The following is an 18922-nucleotide window of genomic DNA, read 5'->3' on the forward strand; positions in this document are numbered from 1 at the left end:
CATGTATGTACAGGTGCATACACACACTCCACACACACACACACACACACACACACACACACACACACACACACGTTTTTCTCTGGGGCTAAGCTGCCAGGCTGGTTATTCAGTTTACTTATTTATTCCTTGCTACGATTACCTAAAACAGGTAGAAAACTTCCAAAGTTTTTTTTGTTGTTGTTGTTTGTTGCTGTTGTTGTTTTTCTGGTCCTGGGGCTTGAATAATGGGCCTGGGTTTTGTCCCTGAGCTTCTGTTTTTTGCTCAAGTCTAGTGCTTACCACTTGAGCCATAGCACCACTTCCAGTTTTTGAGTAGCATATTGGAGATAAGAGTCTCACAGACTTTCCTGCCTGGGCTGGCTTTGAACTATGATCCTCAGATCCCAACCTCCTGAGTAGCTAGGATTACAGGCATGAGCCACCAGCACCTGGCCAAAGTTTTAAAGTTTCTTTCCCATAACACCTCCAACAACATGTCACAGCCCTGTACAACTAGGCATCATATATACTATCATTTTGCATATTTATCCAAGTGTTACACAAACCTGTTCCAGGAAGTATCTCGTTTTCTAGGCAAAAAGACTGAGCTAGCAGCCTAAAGAGGTGACAAATTGAACTGTAACAACTTCAAAATGTAACTGAATATACACTCAAGGAGCACTTATATTCCAACTTCTTCGTATTAGAAAAACTAAAGCAGAGGGGTCTGCTGGCTTATTCAAGGTTATACTGAAGGTGATTTGTGGTACCCTATTCAGTGTTCTTGCCCTCTCTTTAACACTCATTCAAGTTCATTGGTGAGCAATAGAATTGCACTTAGACATTGTGGCCTCTCACACCATGGGAGCATGCTGCCAGAGTTTGTATCCCAGTTCTTCCATTACGGTCTGTGTGACTTTCATTAAGAGATTAATTGACTCCTCTGTGCCTCAGCATTTTCATCTGCAATAAATGGGTAGCTGTGAGAATCAATATATGTAAAGACTATAAAACAATGGCTAATACACATGAGATGTTTTACTATCACCAATTAGTCTGCAGGAATAGTCAAAACCAATCACATATCAGGCGCCAGTGGCTCACGCCTGTAATCCCAGCTGTTTGGGAGGCTGAGAGCTGAGGATTCAAGTTCAAAGCCAGCCTGGGCAGAAAAGTCCCCAAGATTCTTATATCTAATTAACCTCCAAAATGTCAGACGTGGAGCTGTGGCTCAAGTGGTAGAGTATCAGCCTTGAGTGAAACAGATAAAGGGAAGTACTTTGGCCCTGAATTCAAGCCCCAGGAACACACACACACACACACACACACACACACACACACGCTACTGCTTCTTTCCTGGGGTGTGATTTTGCCACCAAATATTCAAGCCTCTGAAGTTAGCACAATGTGCTGATAGCTGCTGTAGATTGGGACTTTCTCCCTAGTTCTGAGCTTACATAGTGGTCACCATGCCTGGATCCCTTGTCCAGCTTAATGATATGAGCATCATAGACTCAAAATCTGGGACAGATTCAATTTCCTGTTCCCTTTTTCTCCCAGGCTCTTCACCCTGTCACAGAAAGAGAACAGTTGAGCCTTTTTCCTTGTTCAGAAATGATCCTTGCTACATTTTGGGCAATAAGAGGAAAGGACCCTACCCACATTTCAGTTAGAAGAGAACCCGCACTGTTCTCTGTAATTTACTGCCTTGTATAGATTGACACAGATTGCTTTGCAATTTTCTCTCTTCTTCTCTGATGGGTGGCTGGTTTAATTTTTTTTTTAAGCCTAACCCTGATGTCATGAATTTCCCTTTTATGAATTACAGGAAATTCTTTTCAAGATGATTTTAAAGAAGACATAGTAACAACATACAAAGTTCAGAAATGTGGGCATAACATCGTTATCACTTACTAGGTAGTAAACATGGCCATCTGCTTGTTTCCCAGACCCAGAATACATTATTAGCATGTATCTTTCTGAAAGGCCAAAGCTTCAGAGCTCTCTCTTTCTCTCCCACACCCCTCTCTTTCTCTCAAAGTCATGCTCTCTCAGCTGCAGATGACTTGTGTGAAAGGTGTCTGGAGCAGAACATTTGTTTACCTTCTTGCCCCATCCATTCCTCCTGCTTCAAAGGACTTGTTGTCTCCTTTAACTAGGCCGTAGCTACATAGCCAGAGACGTCACAGGCCCCTTGGGGCTGGAACTAGCCTCATGGCATCAAGAACTAGCTAGGCTTCCAGGCCAAAGATCACCACAAAGGTGTATGCAGAATTAGAGCCATTCCCACAAAGCTGGAAGTGTGGTGTCAGACCCAGGCCAGAGCAGTCTTGAGAGAAGAGGATGAGAGATCTCCGGACAAACCCCCACATTGTGAGCTTAGGTTTGAAGGGGATGCAGGTGGGTCTGCAGGCTCAGAAGCCCAGAAGTGACACCTAGGGTGGCTTTTTAAGAGTCCTGGCCTTCTAGTGAAAGCCCCCACCGGTCACCATGCTGGGTTGGATGTGGGCCTGAGGCTGTCTCTCTTTCCAGGTAAACAAAGCCCTGAAGCAGAAGTCAGACATCGAGCACTATCGGAACAAGCTGCGCCTCAAAGCCAAGAGGAAAGGGTATTATGACTTCCCAGCTGTGGAGACAAATAAAGGCCTGACGGAAAGAAAAAAGATGTATGAAAAAGCCCCAAAGGAAATGGAACATGTTTTGGAACCAGACCCGGAACTGTGTGCTCCATTCCCTGAGGCTAAAAACAGGTATGGGCTCTATAGATTTGGGGAGGTGGGGAGTGTGGGGAGGCCAGTACTGGGACTTGAACTCAGGGCCTGGGCAACATCCCTTAGTTTAGTTTTGTTTTTTTTCAAGGCTGGTGCCATACCACTTGAGCACTTCTACTTCTGGCTCTTTGGTGGTTAATTGGAGATAAGAGTCTTACAGATTGTCATGCCTGCACAGCTTCAAGCCAAAGTCCTCTGATCTCAGTCTTTTGAATAGCTAGGACTACAAATGTGAGGCACTTGTGCCAGGCTAATCTGTGGGATGTTTTTTTTTTTTCCAGTCCTGAGGCTTGAGCTCAGGACCTGGGCGCTGTCCCTGAGCTTCTTTTGCTCAAGGCTAGGACTCTACCACTTGAGCCACAGTACCACTTTCAGCTTTTTCTGTTTATGTCGTACTGAGGAGTGGAACTAAGGGCTTCATGCATGCTAGGCAAGCACTCTACCACTAAGCCACATTCCCAGCCTGGTCTGTGGGATTTTTTTTAGAGCAATGTATCGTGGGTGGGATGAGGCAGAGGAGAGCTCAGGCCAGCAGGGTCCCCTGGTCTGATGCTTACAGCAGGGTCCCCTGGTCTGATGCTTCAGGATTATGATGTTTTCAGGCTGTTGCTCCAGGCCCTGCTGGTCTGCACAAAGCAGGTGCTCTGTAATAAATCTAGAAGAGAACAAAATTGAAGCCATTAAAAAATAATACTGGGCAGGCAAACAACCATAATTGTCCTTTAGCTTAATGATATTTTCAACCCAGTAGTTATTGCAGAGCTGGATAAAGATATAGTCTTTAGTCATCTATCTTTAGTCATCTACCTAGTTATACAACTTTCAGACCAGGGGACATTGTATGTTTCAATTATGTTCCTGGTTCTTACATAAGAAAAGCTAATTTCATGCCTCGTGTGTACGTATTACATGGCTGCTCAGCACTCTAGGCTGGTTTGTCTGGTTCATTCACAGATTTCTTCAGTTATTTGACATTTATTGTCACCTGCTATGATTTAGGCACCCATCAAGATGCTGCACACAGCCAGGCACCAGGGGCTCACACCTGTAACCCTAGCTACTCAGAGAGGCTGAGATCTAAAAATCACAGTTGAAGCTAGCCCAGGCAGACAAATCTTAGAGACTCTTATCTCCAATTAACTATGCCAAAAAAAAAAGTTCTAGGCACTGGTGGCTCATGTCTGTAATCCTAGCTACTTTGGAGGCTGAGATCTGAGGATCTTGGATCAAAGCCAGACTGGGTAGGAAAGTCCATGAGACTCTCATCTTCCAATTAACTGCCAAAAAGCTGGAAGCAGAGCTGTGGCTGAAGTGGTAGAATGCTAGCTAGCCTTGAGCAAAAAGAGCCTAGGAACAGTGCCCAGGACCTGAGTTCAAGCACCTGGACCAATATCAAACAAAAACAAAACAAAGCAAAAACTGAAGTACTGCCTTTGAGTACAAAAAAACTAAGAGGGAGCATGAGGCCCTGAGTTCAAGCCCCAATGCATACACACTCACACACATACACACACACACTCACACACACAACAGATGTCGCATACTACCACAGCTTTTTCTAATGCATTCCTTCAATTCCTTCAGCAGGTTATGGTACACACAACAACCTTTTAGCTGCTGAGGTCTGATGTGAAAGATAATCACCCCGAAAGTATATACCACAAGTCTAAGGGGTGTTTAAAGTGTGAGCTGCTATAGCAGTGTAACAGGGAACTTGGCCTACTGAGGCCAGGCTACATGGTTTGAATTGGTTTCCATCTTGGTCCATTTTCTGTTCTTACAGCAAAATTCCTGAGACCAGATAAATTGTAATGAATAGAAGTTAATTTTCTCACCATTCTGAAGGCTGGCACCAGCATCTGGCGGGGGTTTTCTTGCTTCATCATTACATGATGGAAGGCTAGTTTAAAGTGGTATTAATGTCACCCATGAAGGTAGAGCCTTTAAGGCTCTATCACCACCCAAAGGTTCCACTTCCTAACACTGCCAAAACACCAAGCTCCCAAACCAAATTGGAAGGTGGGACGAAATCTTTTGAATTGCATCAACATTATTTATTTTCAACAAAGAGAGAACTATAAAACCAGGGCTTAATTTACCATACTCCTCATTTGACTTCACTGGTATGACAAACCACTGACTAGAACCATACCCTCATGGGTTCACCATGCCTGTGTCACCATGTTAATGGATAGAAGACAAAGGAGAAGCAAAGTGAGGGGTTCCATAGGGAGGCTGGTGTCAACTTTAGCTTCACTGCTTTAGGGCGGGGGGTGGGGGTGGGGGGAGGGAGTGTCTCTTATAGACTGATCTGAGCGCTATGATTTCTGTTGACACTAGGGGGAAAAAATGAGTCCAGTGTATACAAATCAGAAATGGTTGGCATGGGAACAACTTGAGGAATAAATAATGACTTCAATTTCAGCATTTTATGACAAGAGAATGAATAAGACTTTTATGGGAGCTGTGCCTAAAGGGCCTAGCCTAGGTCCAGGTCAGATGCTCTTTGGTGACCTGCTGTTGTACCTACAGCAACTGTCATTGAAGAAATGATTGTTCCAAAAATACATTTTAAACAATTGTCCAGTTAGGAGAAAAAGATGGATAGTCACAAACTGGGTGAGCTAGGAAGAGGAATTAAGATTGGATCAGCAGCAATGGGGTGGAGAGAAAGAGTAAGAGACAAGAAACAGAACTCTAAGCTTGGAGGTGTTGTTCTTGACACCCTGTCATTGACTCCAGAGAACACACACTGTTTTAGCTGTTGTTGCACATTGAAGATACCTGTTAATTGCCATTCACAATACAACTCTCTAGAGACTCTGCTCTCCACCACCCAACCATGACAGGACAAGCAAAGAAATCCTTCACTAATGCTGAGGTAGCATCAATCACCAGAATTTTTCCTTCACACCAAAGTGAAGTCAAATAAAGACAAAAGCGGAACTAAACGTTGGCTCATCACTAAACCTTTTTAAATCATTTTTATAACGCTTTACTTCTAAAGTAAGAAAAGACCTCATTTTCATATTATAAACTCTTACTGAGATCCAAAGTACAATGTACCTGAGGCAGATGCAAGCTGTAGATCCATGTATGGATGCAGCCTTCACTGCACCTGCTCCAGCTCAGCCTGCTGTCTGCAAGCCTCTGTGACACCCACTTGAAAGCTTTTTCCCAGCATCCACTAGCCAGCCAGAAGTGTTGGATCATTAAGGGTTTAGGCAGCATCCTCAGCTGAGGATGGGTGAGAATCTATGGATTAAAAACCCATGGCATGCAACTCAGAGACACTGGCTCTGCTAGTGTAATAATTAACCACTTTCTAGTTTTGTATATAATACTCTGATATGGGGGCTTTTTGGACTCCAGAGAAACAACGCACCTCCCCTACCCCTCAGGGCTAGTTCCAGACACAGAAAAAGACTCACAAATTCACCTTTTTTGGGGGTGGGGTTGATTGTGGGGCTTGAACTCAGGGCCTGGGCACTGTCCCAGAGCTTTTTCACTCAAGGCTAGCACTCTACTACTTTGAGCTACAGCTCTACTTCCAGTTTTCTGGTGGTTAATTGGAGATAAGAGTCTCATGGACTGTTTCCTGACTTGGCTGGCTTTGAACCACGATCCTCGGATACCATCCTCCTGTGTAACTAGGATTACAGGTGTGAGCCACCAGCACCTGGTTACAATGTCACATTTCATGTTCAAACCCACCCATCTAGAACATGTGCCTCAGCCTCAGCCACCTCTTTTAGGTGCTTTCTCAGGGTTCTCACTCTGGGCCATTATCCACATTTCTGAATCACCTCAGGTTCAAATAACAGACAGCAAAAAAGCAACTTAAGCCTCAGGACTCTGTCAAATTAGCTCATCCCATGCCTACCTATCCTGCCCCACCATTGCTTCCTACATAAACAATAATGAAAGCTTTTGCCCATGTTTCTTCCTCATTCTCTTTACCTCTTAACTCATGTTAGTGCCTCCTCATGGTACTGCCTATAGTTTGTCCTGTCTCCTACTCCTAAGATCCCTGGGTATAGCAAGCTATTTTTTTTTCCTATGGCAGCCATTCCTTGCCAGACCTGAATAATAATTAAACCTAATTTTTCAAACAACCATATCCCATACTTGAGTAAGTTTGCACCCCAACTTACCCAAAGCATTAATATACTCCGTATCATATCTCCGTTGACTCCTTTCCATCTCTCTCTTATTTCTCTACCCCTATCCCAAAGCTCTTTGTAGAGCTTGTATCTGGGGCAATTTCCAGTCTAACAATTGCTCTAATGGAAGCCAAGCATCCTTCTCTTCTCCTCTGGGGCTCTAGGTGATCACTATGCAATCCCAGGGTCTTTTCTTAAAATCAAAATCACACTCATCATTATCCAACCAGCAATATTATCAGTGGTTAAAAACAACATCTCAAATGGGGCTCTGGTAGCTCATGCCTGTAATCCTAGCTATTCAAGAGGCTGAGATGTGAGGATCACATCACTTTCCTTCATCAGGAATGTCTGTGAAAGTCTCCAATTAACCACCAAAAAGCCAGAAGTGGAGCTCTGGCTCAGGTGGTATCACTATCCTGAGCAAAAAGGCTTGTAGACAGACAAGAGCCTAAGTTCTGATTTCAAGCCCCAAGACCAGTACAAACAAAGCAACAACAACAACAACAACACCCAACCTCTCAGAAAGTTTGTGTTCCAAGATTTATTTTTTAAAAAATCTAGTAAAAAACCTCGTGGAACTCTATTTGATTAAAATAGGCAGTTACTCTACCTGAGAGCCCAACTTACCTCTAAAAAGACATTCATGTATCAGGCATATGTGGGTGGCCTGGTAATTAGATCTAAGTTAAACAGTAGCTTTTAAGCCATTCATTGTAATGAAACAGTAATTGTAATGTCTCTGAGGAAAAAATAGACTGGGCGATCCACTACTGTATAAGCTTGGTTCTTTTTTTTTTTTCATTTTAAACAAGAAGTTTATTTAAACAACAAGACGCTTGACTTGAAGGGAAAACTATCTAGGATTCTTTTTTTTAAGAGTAATTTACCCCTACTTAAAGACAGATTGCCCTACATGTAACAGCTACGTACAAAAAAAGTTATAAAATTGTCCTTGGTTTTACAATGATAAATGAAAACATTAAAGTTCTCCAATCAAACAAGGTATGCAAGGGTTTTTGTTGTTTTTTTTTCTTTTTTCTTTTTGTTAAAACAGTGAGAGCGTGGGCTGGGAAGGTGGCTCAGTGGTAGAGCGCTTGCCTTGCATACATGAGGCACTGGGTTCGATTCCTCAGCACCACATAAGCAAAAAGAAAAAAGCCGGAGGTGGCACTTTGGCTCAAGTGGTAGAGCGCTAGCCTTGAGCTGAAGAGCTGAGGGACAGTGCCCAGGCCCAGAGTTCAGGCTCCAGACTGGACCCCCAAAAAAAAAGTGAGAGCAAAATAATTTACTGAAATATAAAGATAAAAGCTGAATGAGCATGCCACAAATGGAGAAGGGGGATATTTTCACAGAACCAGTATTTTTCCCCATCCATCTCCATTTGATGCCAATCAAAATATACCATTGGCTATTTAGTTTAAAAGAAAAAAGAAAAGCAATATGCTTGTGCACATACACCAGTTACTTTATATACAATAAAGGAATGGGGAAGGGGAAAATGAAAGAATAGAGAAAACTATACTGTAGTAGTCAGGATGTGGTGGAACCAAATTGCAGTTTTCTAATTAAGAATGTATTCTTGGTCTATAAAAACAAAGTTTGGGAGCAAAGTAGCAGGTTCCCTTTTTTAGTAGACACCTCCTGTCTGCTGCTGGAACACATCAATTGTATCTCCATCCTCCATTTCCACCTGTGCAGGTGTGTCTGTGTCATTGATTGGCTGCCCATCAAATCGGAATCTGATCTGCCTCATTGACAAACCCTGTGGTTCACAATAGGCTTTCATTAGTTTACTAAGTGGTGTATGCCTCTTAATCTTAAACTGCACCACAGAACCATCCTGCCCCGCCACCTTCAGATGAATAAGATCGTTGTTCGCAGTCTTGACTCCTTCCTTGGGCTTTTCGTCGGCCATCACGAGCGCCGGAGTCTCCTCAGATGCCGCTTCACAAAAGAGGACCCCAGTCTGCACACTAGGCAGTAGCACAGCAGCTGGAGGAGGTGGCAGCAGTGGACGAGGTGGAGGGGACCTAAGCTTGGTTCTTGAAAGGGTTTACACCGTCTCACTAGGATATTTCTCATACTTACAAAATAAGCTACTGAAATGTCAGGGGCCAAGCCTCCTGCTTACTCTTCCACCACCCTTATTAGTAAATCTTTTCTAAATGGACTCATCTTGGGACAGACAGCTGTGAAGTCTAATTTTTTTTTAAATATTTGTAATTGCGTCAAGGATGGGAATTCTTTGGGGTATGCCTTAAATAAAGAACAGACTCTCTCACAAGCTTGGCCCCTTCCCATCTGCAGATAACTGTGGGAGGGGCAGGTCACAGTTCATAAATTAGGTGTAGGCTCCTTTCTTAACCAGGATTCCTTTGATTGCAAGCAACAGAAATCCAACCCAATCTGGTAAAATAAAAGGGAAAGTGTCACTGAGCATTATTCAAAACTCAAGACCTCAGCATTCTTAGATCCCAAAGGTTCATACAGTGTCTCCTGCTTTTGTTCTTGCTTTCTGTTCACTCTGCCTGTCCCATTTGAAACCAAGTTCTCACCTCAGAGTAACAAATTAACTGCTGGCAAAGCCAGGCTTGCGTCCCTACCTTAGAATGGCGGAGGGAGAGCCTCTCTTGCAGTTGCCTTAGCAAAAGCCATGAGACTCAGTCTCAGTGGAGAATGCAGGTAATATGTTCACCTCCTAACCATTCACATGACTATGGAGATGTGATGATTTGATTGGTCCAGACTGAATCAGTTGCCTCCAAGGGAGAAAAGGTAGCCTCCAACGAAGATCATGCTGCTCTTACCAAATGGTTATCACCACGACGTGACAGATGCCAGTCAGAAGAGACAAATTCCTCATAGTAAAGGAGCAGGTCAAATAGTGTCTGCTTTATTCTCAAGACTACTTGCAAAGCTAATGCTTTGCCTTAGACTTCTAATGTCAGTTGACTATAATGTTGTAAGTAACTTTCTATGTGTTTTTGAAAAAAGTGTGTATGTCTGCCAAGTTTTAGGTGTCCCATGGTGATTGGAAATAAATAATGCCACTTCTTCCCTCTCCAGCCTATGAACAGCTCAAATGTGACATAAAACAGGTGCTATTAGGGGAGTTCTCTGAAGATAAATGATCTGGAAATGCAAATTATCTACAGAGTCTCACTATTGGATGAAAGGGAGTATTTATCCCATTGTTACTGTGCAAGATCCTGTGAAAGTCACCTGTCCCGAAAGGAACCTTACTTCCTACTAATAAAAATTGCCACTGGAGGAAAAGAGAAGCATCTTTATGCTGCCATTTCCTTTCCTCTCTGCAGAGGAATTCCTCCAGTGACAAGTTAGCAATGAGGCAATGGTGACAAATATATAAGCTTTCTAGTAGTGGCTGAGATGAGCTGACTACTGTCTAGGCCTGACATGTGCTGTGTACACCACATCAGTATGGGGCTGATGCCATTTGGGACTCAGCTCAACTGTCATCACACCAGGCTTTCCACGACCATCCTATCTGAAGTTCTCCATTCTAGTTCCCCTCTGCTGCAGCTCAGTGTTCTTCTTAATAGCACTTCTCAGGTTATTATGTTGTCTCCCTCAGTAGTACATAACCTCTGGGAGAAATGGAGCTGTGGGTGGTGATCATCTTCTACAGTGCCTGGAACAAAATAGGCATTTGGTAAAGGATGGACAGATGGAGGGATGGATGGATGGACAGGCCTCAAGTTGCCTCTAGGACTCTGTTTTTTAGCCTAGAAGAGAATCTGCTGTGATAATTATAGAAAATAAATCTATCAACAATCACAGTATTATGCAGCCCATTAGCTACAGGGTTTATTAACACTTTGGAGAATTCTGCACTTGAGATCAGAAAGATTAAAAAGGAAGGGAGTGTGCTGAGTCAACAAAGTCAGCGAAGGCGAGTTTGTTCCGCAGCGTTAGCTGCCTAGAGGGTCAAGGGAGAACCCCTGGCCTCGTCATCAGCAGAATTTTAGATGAGGCTGCACTGTTGCCATTGATTGTACTTACCTAGTTTCCATATGAACGGACACTTATAATTCAGCTGAATGGTTACAGTATCTGGGGGTTGGGAGGGGTCTTTAGTCTCCTCTGTGTAGCCCCTGATGGCCAGGATACCTATCAACTTGGAGATCTGTGAGGCAGATCCAAACCCGTCATTGGTTGCCTGTAGTTTTGGATCAGTGGAGAATTCCATCTGTCAGGGCATTTGCTGCATCATAACAGTTGTTGAAATTTTTTTCAGGCAACAGATGAAGAACTCTGTCTACAGAAGCCGGCAGTCTCTGAACAGCCCCAGTCCAGGAGAAACTGAGATGGACCTTCTGGTCACTCGGGAGCGACCCCGGCGTGGAATCCGCAACAGTGGCTATGACGTAAGTCTCTGGTGGGCTGGGGTGAACTCAAGCTTTAAAAGGGAACAGAACATCCCATAATGTTTAGGTTTATTTCGTGTTTGTGGAATTTTAATATACACTACAATATTTTCTACAGTGTTTTCTTTTTTCTTCCCTCTTTTGCAAAGTAAGACTACTTAGAATGTGTCAGGGTAACAAATCATTGCTAAAAGGATCATGATTTAACTACTGCAAATAGTTACATGACTGACCATAAACACAATGAAAATTCTAAGTAGCCTTCATTCCTCATCCTCTGTCCTTAGAAATGCATTAAGAACCACAGAAATGATGTAGAATTCTGTTGAGCATGAGCTTCTCTTGATCCATAACAGTTGAAAATCTGGACTTGTTTCTGATTTCATAACTCCTCGGTATGCCATGGAAACAATAAGATGTTCAACAGAGCAAGCTGATGATTTCACGTGACGAGTCACATTCTCATATTCAGTAATCTGTCCAAATCACACAAATTCTTTTCCCAAGACTTCCCCACTGAGGCTTCCTAGCTAGCCATCATCCAGGACTTGCGGTTTCAAAGGGTCTTCATACACTCTTAGGCTTCTTGAGAGGACTTTCCATTCCCTTAAAATGTTCCTGCAATTACAAATTGAATTTTTTTCTGTCATAGGAGTTACAATTCAAATATGTCTGGAGAAACTTTTCTAATTTGAAAAACTATACTTTGAAAATGACACAATTTCATAAATAGATCATGCTAATTTTAAGGCAAGATTATTTTTTCCCATTTGGATTGGTCATTGTTTGTTACAAAAGCTTAAAATGGTCTTCTTAAATGGTCTCATTAAAAGCAGGTATATTCTACTTAATCTGAAATTCTGATGATCTTCCTTATATTGAAATTTGATATTTGTATCAATGGTAATACTCATCTTTTTTGTTCCTTTTTCTTTGTGAATAAGATGGTTTGATAGCTTTGACCATATCTTTTTTTTCTGTTAGGTTAAACTATCCTAACAGATAATTTTTCTCCTTTCTCATTTTCTTTTCTCATTTCAATTCATTCATTGACTTGATCAACCTAAGTTGTAAGTTTCTAATTAACCCCTACTCCCAAGAGTGAACATTCTTTCTGGATGATCACTTACTTTGAAGAACTTGGGATACATACGAACGGTTTTAGTTTATAGCATGATAAATATTTATAGATTGCTTTTGAGAGTCCAGGCATATAGTTAGGAGGACCTGAGTCAGAGATTTTCTTGAAATCTTAAAAAGACAACATTGCTGCAGGCTCTGGAGGCTTACACCTGTAATCCTAGCTACTCAGGATGCTGAGATCTGAGGGCCGCAGTTCAAAACCAGCCCAGTCAGGAAAATCCATGAGACTCATCTCCCATTAACCACCAGAAAACTGGAAGTGGCATTGTGGCTCAAAGTGATAGAGCACTAGTCTTGAGTGAAAAAGCTCAGGGACAGCACCTAGGCCCTGAGTTCAAGCCCCACAATCGAAAAAAGAAAAAAAAAAGACAACATTGTGCATGTTCCTAGACGATGCTACTTGCATTGCTCACCTATAATCTCTGGAAGGACATGTGAGTACATTACGTCGGCTAATAAGAGAACGTATTCTTAAATGCACATCTTCACAGTCATGTATAAATATTTTGAGTACAGGTTTAGGGAGATTCTCTTCACTGTAAGTTTTTTCAAAAATATGCATTGCTTTGAAAAGTGCATAGTATCTCAAAAACATACATGTAGGCTTCCTTAGAATCTAGGCATCGATTTTAGTAACTTAGATTGTAAGCTATAGAACATTGCTTATTTGTAGCTCCTCTTGTGTTTTTTATACTAATCAGATGGAAAGTAGCTGAGCTTTACTGACATATGCTGCAGATGAAGCCTTTTTATGTGTCTCATCTAATTGAATTTGCATTCTTTCCAGGTGTGTTAATGCTCTTCTTATGCCCATTATTGCATGAATGAGGAAACTGAGACTCAGAGTAGTTACACAGTGTGTTCAATATCAGAGCTCATCCCTCTTTATTTTTCAGCACTGGAGTTTGAACTCGGGAGCTCATCTTGCCAGGCAGGTACTCTACCACTTGAGCCATACCTCCAGCTCTTTTAACTTTAGTAATTTTTAATATATAATATAGGGGGGTCTCACATTTTGCTCAGGTTGGCCTGGACTCTGATCCTCTCATTTACATATCCCATGTAGCTAGCTAAAATGACAGCTGTGAGTCATTACACCCAACCTTTTATTAGTTAGGATGAGCGCCCAAAAACTTTTTGCACCAGCTGATCCCAAACCTCAATCTTCCTAGTCTCAGTCTCCCAAGTATTCAGAATTATAGGCATGAGTCACCATGCACAGCACAGTCCTCTTTATTTTGTGCCAGCACTGGGGCTTGAACTTGAGTCCTGGGCACTGTTCATTAGCTTTTACACTTAAAACTGGTGCTCTACCACTTGAGCGACAGTTCCACTTCCAGCTTTTTGCTAGTTAGTTGAAGATAAGGATCTCATGGACTTTCCTGCCCAGGTTGGGCTTAATCCTCTTAATCACAAGAATATGACTTTTATTAGTACATCCTCACCATACATCTGTTTGCATGTAATATGATATATATCATGTATTTCTGAATCTCCGAAGAGACAAGACATCAAATCTCAGAAGGATTCTTACAGGAGTAACTCACATAAGCAAAAAATAGATCAGCAAAGAAAGTACAAAAAAGAAGCAAGTCATAGTTTTAAACAATGCCTTCATTTTCTGAGCTTTTTTGATTTCTCTAAAAATGTCAAGGCATCCCTGGCAAAAGAACCCATTAGCCCAGCAGTGAACCTGTCATTTGGTTGGAAATGTGTCATTCTCCCTACTGGGTTTGGAGATTTCAAAAACTAGGCCAAAATATCCAGTCCTTTCTGCCAGGTTAGGAAAGCTTGACACTGCACAAACAAAACTCAGGAGATGGATTTAATTTTGAATTTATCAAAAGTTTGACTGGAGTCTCAAAGGAAAAGTCCCCACTTAAATGAATAAATGCATGAAGAAGCAGACAAACCATGCCACACAGGCAAACTGTAGTCCCAGGATGGATGGCAGCCTGGCTTGTCTCAACATTTTCCTATTACAGCAAGAGGTGTTCTACCTTGCAGAAGAGAGCCAACTCCAGGGGGTTGAGATCACTGCGCTTCACAGCAACAGTTCTAAGCCTCTTGGTCACTCTGTTAGCCAGGATATGCCCACCAGTAACCATGGCCCAGTTGATAGTAATTTTCTAAGATTATATACCTTTGTTTAAAAAAGGCTTACTCTTGTAATCCTCTCAGGAGGCTGAGATCAGAGGATAGTGATTTGAAGTCAGTCCAGGAATAAAATCAGAGAGATTCTTCCAATTAACCAGTAAAGTGCCAGACTGGAGGCGTGAACAGTAGCCATGAACAAGAAAGCTGATGAAAGAGAGCATGAAGCCCTGAGTTCAAGCCCTATTATACACACACACACACACACACTCACACACACACACACACTCACACACACACAGGTGTGCACGTGCACACGAGAAGTATTTTCAAAAGATGACTCAACCAGACACTCAACATGCCCAAGTTCACCACTGAAATTAATTGATTCCAATGCATGAAAACACATAGAGAAGCAAATGTCAGCCTAATATATAAAAACAAAAGTCTATTTGTAAATATCTTACTTAAAGTGTTATTTTCTGAATGGAAGTCAGGCAGAAAAGAATGACCAAAAAAAAGGCTTAACTAGGCAGAATAAAAATCCAAGTGGTTTTTTTCTCATATTTTCCCTAATATGTGCATGATGAAACAGCCATGCTTGTAAAGGACAAGAAATAATCAAATCAAACCATTCTCTAGAAATAAAAGTGCATCTCCTCAACCTGGTCTGTTTCCTGGACTTTTTTGTTGTTGTTATTGATCCTGGGGCTTGAACTCAGGGCTTGGGTGCTGTCCTGAGCTTCTTCGCTCAAGGCTAGCACTCTACCACTTTGAACCGCAGCTCTACCTCTGGTTTTCTGATAGGTAATTGGAGATAAGTGTCTCATGGCCTTCCTGCCCAGGTGGCTTTGAACCCTGTTCCTCAGATCTCAGCATCCTAAGTAGCTAGTATTACAGGCATGAGCCACCAGTACTCAGCTATTCCTTTTTGTTTGCTTGATGGAACCCAAGGCTTCATGCATGCTAGACAAGTCTTCTGCCTCTTAGCTATATCCCAGCCATAATCTATGTTGTGGAGTTTTAGAATCTATGAATAGAAGAAATGGAGTCACATATGAACCTTGTCTGTATAGGCCAATGTGTGTCTTCGCCTATAGCCAATTGAAACATAGATTGTTTGAATTGTGACTTTGAAAGTTAATACTGACTTTAAGAAGTAGTCCACTGGTAAGCTACTACCTTTAAGTTTCTTCCCAGTATCTTATCTAAAGTTCTACATACAAGTACAGGTGAGTTCTGATATACCATGATTTCACTTGAGATTTTTTTTTTGGCTTATGAGAGCTTCTGATTTTGAGTTTGAACCTTTTGTACAATGCTATGCCACCAGCTCTCTTAGATGATGGTGGTCAGTGACAATGAACCACATCTCCTAGAGAGTGACACAGTTTCAGAGTACACCACCCATACCATAGTGTGCTGTGTCACCAACCATTTTGAATGTGGTTGCCTCTCATTATGTCTACAAAATACCCAGCTCTATGCAGACTTGAGATATGCAACCCTTCACTATCAAATATGCTTTGTATTAAGTGGTTTCACCCCACTGTAGGCTAATCTAAGTGTCTGAACATGTTTAAGGTAGGCTGGTCTAAGCTACAATGCTTGGTAGGTCAGTTGTCTCAAATGTATTCATTTTATTATCAACTCATCATGGGTTTGTTGAGACAGAAGTTAGTCCAGAGGCACCTGTATTTGGAAAGCATTTCTGGCAGACCAACAGGCTCAACCCTTAAAAACTGAGCAGAGTTTGAAAATGTTCAGAAAGATGGTTGGTCCTCAGATGCATCTCAGAAAAGGCCATCTCAGAAAAGGGGGGGTGAGGGAAGAGGTGGGAGGGAAGGGATGGTAGGGGAAAAACAAAGGAGGAGGTAACAATGCTCGATCAGAAATGTACTCATTAACTTACTCAGGTAACTATAACCCCTCTGTACAGTATTTTTACAATAAAAAAACATATTTAAAAAAAGGCCAGGTCAGTCATCAGCTGTCATTCCAAAGACATGCTTCAGGAAATGCTTTGAAATGGCATTAAAAGTCTGGCACTGGTAGCTCATGCCTATAAGCCCAGTTACCCAGGAAGCTGAGATCTGAGGGTCACAATTCAAAGCCAGCCCTGAAAGGAAAATCTATGAGAGTCCTATCTCCAACTAAGCACTACAAAACCAGAGTAGAAGTGTGGCTCAAGTGTTAGAGGGTCCACCTTGAACCCAAAAATAAGCTAAGGGACAGTGCCCAAGACTTGAGTTCAAGCTCCTGAACTGGTACAAGAAAAAGAAGGAGGAGGAAGAAGAGGAAGAGGAGGCGGTGACTTACAATTAAAAACTCTAAATAAGTCTATGAAAAGGGACAGCAGGGAAAGTCCAGATTTGGTGGGCAGGGGGAGGTGGGGAGTGACAAAAAGTAACTGGGAGAAATCAGGTGTTTACAGTGATCAGAGAGCTAGAATTGTCCAGGAAAGACTTCAGGCCCAGTGCCACAGGGCTGGCCCACAGGACAGGATGCTGCTCCCGCTGCTCCATGCAGGAACAGAAACTTCTGTGGCTAACAAAACATGAGCAGAGTATGACTTTGGTCATAACACAGTCCAGCTCCCGGCAGCAGCCACCAACCCTGACTTATTTCCTCTGTCTGAACTGCACATGAGTGCATCAAATTGATAAAAATCGAAGGAAGTCTCTTATAAAGGCAGGAAATATATGTTAGCCATTCAGCTTTGATATTACAAAAATACACACTATAAAGAGGTTGCCCTTGGTCTATCCACTGTCTCCACACCGCAGGTGCCAGGTAAAAGTGGGTGGGAGCAGAATTACCAGACAGGACAATACTGGGGAAGCAGTTGGAGAAAGATGTGGAGAAAAATAGATCACAAAAGGAAACGTGCCCCATCACTGAGTCTCCAGCCGCCTGCAGAGTTGAAGGCTGGATGCAGTGCATCGGGTGGAATGGAGGTTGTCTGTGCTGCTGGCTCTTCAGAGCGACCTTTGTTACAGGTGAGCTGCAGTGACTGGAAGTAGGCCATGGGATTGGAACCGTTGTTTTGGTGGATTCCACTTGCAAGGGCTATAATCTGAAGAGCCCCTGACTGCCTGTAATAGCTTGTCTCATATCTGGGGTCTTCTAGGTAAACTTGTAACTTTATTATAAGAAAATCTTTCTGGCCTACCCATTCCCTGGCAGAATAGAAAGTTTCTATTCTAGACTGTGGCAGATTGCATGTATGACCAGCACTCCGTACTTCCGGAGGAGGTTGCAATTAACTCGACACCACTAAGAAGCCAACGATCAGATTAGAAACTCTATCCTGTATTCTAGAAGTCCTTTGTGTGCTGCTTCTGGAACTCGGACTCTTGTATGGACCCCACCATCATTGCCATCTTCACATCCCACCTAGAGTTTTTCAATGTAGTCCCTCATTAATTTATCCTGCTTAATTTAAGCTGCTGTACCCTAACTTGATAAGTCATCTCTAGCTCATTTATAATATGTTGCATTTCAGCAGGGGCTTCTAATCCAGAAAATAGAAATCCAGGGAGAACCTGAAGCAAAAAGGATAAGGTGTTTGATGAGGAAATAGCCCTGTAGGTAAAGTCCTGATCTCACCAGACTTCTGAGAAAGATACTGATTAACCCTGTCAAACATGGCAAGTGGGGAGAAGCAGGTAGGACTTGGGTTGGCAGGTTTTAAAGGGAGCAGGAGTAGTTTCCCGTTAGCTTAGTGACCTGGGTTGGAGGCAGGCTCCCCTGAAGTGTACAAATGAAGACACTCTTAGGGAGTCTCTGAACACCCCTTTCATTGTCTCTAATAAAGATGCATTGTGTGTAGCAGAATGGCTGCAGTCTGCCTGCATGAACACCCATGCAAACTCAACAATGCAGGCCTTGAATGCAAAAGAAACAAACACCACTGGGCTAAAAAAAATAGCCTTCACAGGTATTCTGTTCATACTGTATACCGTACATTTCTTTTTCCGTGTTCTCTATCGAATTGCATCCATGAGGATACATAGGTGGTTTAAGGGATCTTTAAGAGCCTAATTCTCCATGACTTTTCTCTTCTCCTTTATATGTGACTCTACTGTCCCCACCCAGAGAGGCTCTGGAGGGTGGGTTTTATTAGTCCCAGTGCACACTCCAGGCCAATACAGATTCGTGGAAGAGAAAGGTTGAGACACACTCCACATACTGTGGCAGTGATCTTGAACTGGAGGCAAAAGTCTGGCCGAAGGTTCTTTTCAGTCTGCCCCAGTCTGGTCGCCCTTGCTCCCCGCTGCTTGGGAGTCACTAAGACACTCTTGCTGTAAATCCTCCAGTAGCTTTGCACAGCTTTGGGCCTGAGACTCAAAGCCTGAGCTGCTGGTGGCTCTGGACT

General features: G+C 42.6%; 2 protein-coding genes across 3 annotated transcripts in view; one reads left to right on the forward strand and one right to left on the reverse strand.

Moving 5' to 3' along the window:
* The window catches only part of Kiaa1549l (KIAA1549-like ortholog), a 240521-nt gene that overhangs the window by 186733 nt on the left and 34866 nt on the right, over positions 1–18922 (forward strand). Inside the window, exons 15-16 of the mRNA XM_013019589.1 lie at positions 2515–2732; positions 11178–11307. Of these exons, the coding sequence (XP_012875043.1) occupies positions 2515–2732; positions 11178–11307 (348 nt within the window). The remainder of the gene's footprint in view (positions 1–2514; positions 2733–11177; positions 11308–18922) is intronic.
* Positions 8532–8870, reverse strand: LOC105988088 (small ubiquitin-related modifier 2-like). 2 transcript variants are annotated; one of them, XM_013019591.1, is made up of 2 exons: positions 8681–8870; positions 8532–8623 (listed from the first exon to the last, which is right to left on the reverse strand). In XM_013019591.1, the coding sequence occupies exons 1-2, from the start codon at positions 8832–8834 to the stop codon at positions 8547–8549; spliced, it is 231 nt and encodes a 76-aa protein (XP_012875045.1). In that variant the 5' UTR covers positions 8835–8870; the 3' UTR covers positions 8532–8546. The 2 variants fall into 2 exon arrangements, with proteins under 2 accessions (XP_012875045.1, XP_012875044.1); XM_013019590.1 differs by having other exon boundaries at positions 8532–8870.

This window comes from Dipodomys ordii, unplaced genomic scaffold, assembly GCF_000151885.1.
Source record: "Dipodomys ordii isolate 6190 unplaced genomic scaffold, Dord_2.0 Scaffold46, whole genome shotgun sequence".
NCBI classification, from domain to species: domain Eukaryota; kingdom Metazoa; phylum Chordata; class Mammalia; order Rodentia; family Heteromyidae; genus Dipodomys; species Dipodomys ordii.